At 37.8% G+C, this 2,791-nt stretch overlaps 2 protein-coding genes across 3 annotated transcripts in view; both read right to left on the bottom strand.

Annotated features, from left to right (window-relative positions):
• Nucleotides 1-1,197, bottom strand: part of tusc2b (tumor suppressor 2, mitochondrial calcium regulator b) — a 3,108-nt gene extending 1,911 nt beyond the window's left edge. The window contains exons 1-2 of one of the 2 annotated variants that reach the window (XM_014006304.1): nt 1,050-1,197; nt 569-634 (exon numbers count right to left, since the gene is read on the bottom strand). The gene's annotated coding sequence lies outside the window, so the exon portion shown is untranslated. The remainder of the gene's footprint in view (nt 1-568; nt 635-1,049) is intronic. The other variant, XM_014006303.1, reaches the window with a different exon arrangement.
• Nucleotides 1,198-1,724: 527 nt separating this feature from the next.
• Nucleotides 1,725-2,791, bottom strand: part of rassf1 (Ras association domain family member 1) — a 4,957-nt gene continuing 3,890 nt past the window's right edge. The window contains exons 4-6 of the mRNA XM_014006307.1: nt 2,423-2,765; nt 2,231-2,346; nt 1,725-2,134 (exon numbers count right to left, since the gene is read on the bottom strand). Coding sequence (XP_013861761.1) covers nt 1,985-2,134; nt 2,231-2,346; nt 2,423-2,765 — 609 coding nt within the window. The 3' untranslated portion in view covers nt 1,725-1,984. The remainder of the gene's footprint in view (nt 2,135-2,230; nt 2,347-2,422; nt 2,766-2,791) is intronic.

The raw sequence follows: 2,791 nt of genomic DNA, 5'->3' as shown, positions 1-2,791 counted from the left end.
GTGTGTGTGTGTGTGTTGGGGGGATAATAGTAAAAAATATATAAAAGAAATTGTTTATTACATTATTATAATAGCAAAACCATAAAGTTAGCTGAAATAAGCTATATTTCAAAACAAAAAAGTGACATTTTAGAAGTGTTGTTTACACAGACAGGATGCATATAGAGCAAATAATCAGCCAACATTGACCACTTTAAAAATTCTTCCATGTCTGTGCGTACTTTATTCCTCATTCCCTTATGAGACATTTTATATAATCTAACATAATCTGGGACACCTTTTACCTAGTAACCACACTGTTTATATTTTATTTTATACAGTTTATATATCCATGAGTGTGTTTATTTTGTTTTCCTCCAGAGTGTCTATATTTTTAACTTAATTCTAGTGTCTACCTTTTATTTTCTAATTATTCAGCTGTTGCAGCTGTAATAAATGTAATTTCCCTCTGGGATCAATAAAGTATTTGGATTCTGATAATGTATTTTTTTTCTTTTTTAATGTCCACATTTAACTTAACTGAATAAATCAAAGCTGTTTCACAGCACCTAGTCTTGACAACACTGACCTCACTACGTCTGTAAACATCCTCCTGATGGATCTGGACGAAGATCCGAGAAGGAAGTCATCAAATCTGAGGCATATGTCCAGGATATGTCAGGGAATCATAGGCCAGAGTCAAGCCAGTGAAATCCCACAAATTATCCCTCGTTTTAAGACACGTATATCTGTCTTTTTTATGACATACTAGCAAGCTGACACTTTTAGAGAATGCTATTAAACAAGAAACAAATTATTTCTACAGAGAGTCTGCAGCGTTGACGAAGCAACTTTTGCTAGCTTGTATCTTTCAGTAGAGGTGGAAGTTTGTTCCTTCTTACATTATTTACAGAAAATAAAAATACATAAAACAATTACGTTATCTTAAAACCCGGGTGCTTGTTAAACCACAGAAAGCGATCCCTCCGTTACTAAAATAACACGTTTGCTTACACAAGCTGGTCTGTTTGCGAACATTTTACAGATTCACTCGCAATAAATAAACCTACCTAAATTAAACAGTGGTCTGTTCGTAGATGGCAGGTGTCTTGGATGAATTTGTCTTGATGACTTTCCAGTTCGGTCAACAAGGAGAAAGATGACAATCTACACTTCCATAGCTGGTTTTGCTAACGTTGCAGGCTCTTCTTCTATCAGTTTCTACAGCTGCTGAGAAGTAATCTAAACGAGTTAGCGCCACCTGGTGGTCAACACAGTGTGATACAAAACAAAGAGAAACACAAACTTATGCTGCTAAAAAGCACTGTATGGATATATAATTTTTTCTTCAAAACTATTGAAAATAAAGAAGCTCAAAGTTTTGTTTGTAACTTATGCTGCTAAAAAGCACTGTATGGATATATAATTTTTTCTTCAAAACTATTGAAAATAAAGAAGCTCAAAGTTTTGTTTGTAATATGTATTTGAGGAAATTCCTTTAAAAAAAGGCTCTATGAGTTATTAAATTTAAAAGAAGTTGAAGATAAGCTAAACGCTAAAAGAAGTAGGACACTAGCTAAAAACCAAAAATTGCAAAACACAAGCTAAATATAGCAAAACACTTGTTAAAAGCTAGATGTAGCAAATTGCTATGCAAAGTATGCAGAAGTAGTTAGATTTCAAAAACTTACACAAAATAAACAACAAGATAGCAGGATGAATATTGAATCAGTCATTAATGAATAATTAATATAATCAGTTTATTAGATAATCTGAATATGAAAACAGATTTCACAGATTGATTGAAGTGCCAGCATGTGGAAAAAGGAGGATTTGTTCACATAAAAGTTGCATATACTCCAGTAGTTCATATTAAACATAAACACATATCTGTGCTTTATTATAACTTTTTTTTAAAAACACCTGAGTTCTTCCCTTTAAAAATCACCTGTAGCAACAACTTTTCTCACAGCTTAATTACAAAGATCCTTTGAGTCCGTCTTCATCAACCGGGTGTGGTGATGCGAGTCATGGCCTGCTTCATCACGTCTCGAGCGCGAGCATAGCGCTTCACAATCTGCCGCACGTGCTCCTCTTCCTCACGCTGCAGGATTCGCAGGAAGTTGCTCAACTCAGGAAGGCTAAAGGCATCCCACTGCAAAACAAAACAGTTTGTTTCAGTAAAAGCAGACTATTGTTTTCTGTGTCTAGTGGCAGATTTGTCTACAGTTTAAGTAGAGGCGGAACTTACATTTACATCTCCCGTCTCATTCTCCTTCAAAACCAGACTCAAGATGGTCTCACTGGGGCCGGCACACAGGCGCAGGAACAGAGGGCGCTCATCCTCAGACAGCTTACGCATGCAGACTGAAGAGAAAACAAATCAGAGCTTTAGAACACAACACATTGATCCATTGCGTTGTCATAATGTGAAGAACCCCACCCTGGCTTTGCTTCTCGGTGCGTTCAAACAAGGCAAACTTTCCTGGGTTGTCCACCACCGTGAACTTCCTGAGCAATGCCTCGATGACTTCCCGCACTCGGGTTTCGGAGCTGATGTGCAGGTGCTTCGCCGCGTCTTTGGGGAGGTAAAAAGACGTCCGCCTCTGTACCCGTCTGTTCTGCTGATCCTCCTCTTCTGTCGAGTTCTGACGCTGAGGAGGCGGAGGAGGAGGAGGGAGCGAGATGGGACGAAGGAGCTGAAAGTGGACCTTGATGAAACCAGTGTAGGACCCATTTTTGTTCTGCAAGTTTCCAGAGGAGAAATGAGAGTTAAAGGGTTGCACAGCAGTTTAACAAATAATAATAATAA

The sequence above is a fragment of the Austrofundulus limnaeus genome, unplaced genomic scaffold (assembly GCF_001266775.1).
Source record: "Austrofundulus limnaeus strain Quisiro unplaced genomic scaffold, Austrofundulus_limnaeus-1.0 Scaffold35, whole genome shotgun sequence".
In the NCBI taxonomy this organism is placed as follows: domain Eukaryota; kingdom Metazoa; phylum Chordata; class Actinopteri; order Cyprinodontiformes; family Rivulidae; genus Austrofundulus; species Austrofundulus limnaeus.
This window is presented reverse-complemented; position numbering and strand designations above follow the sequence as displayed.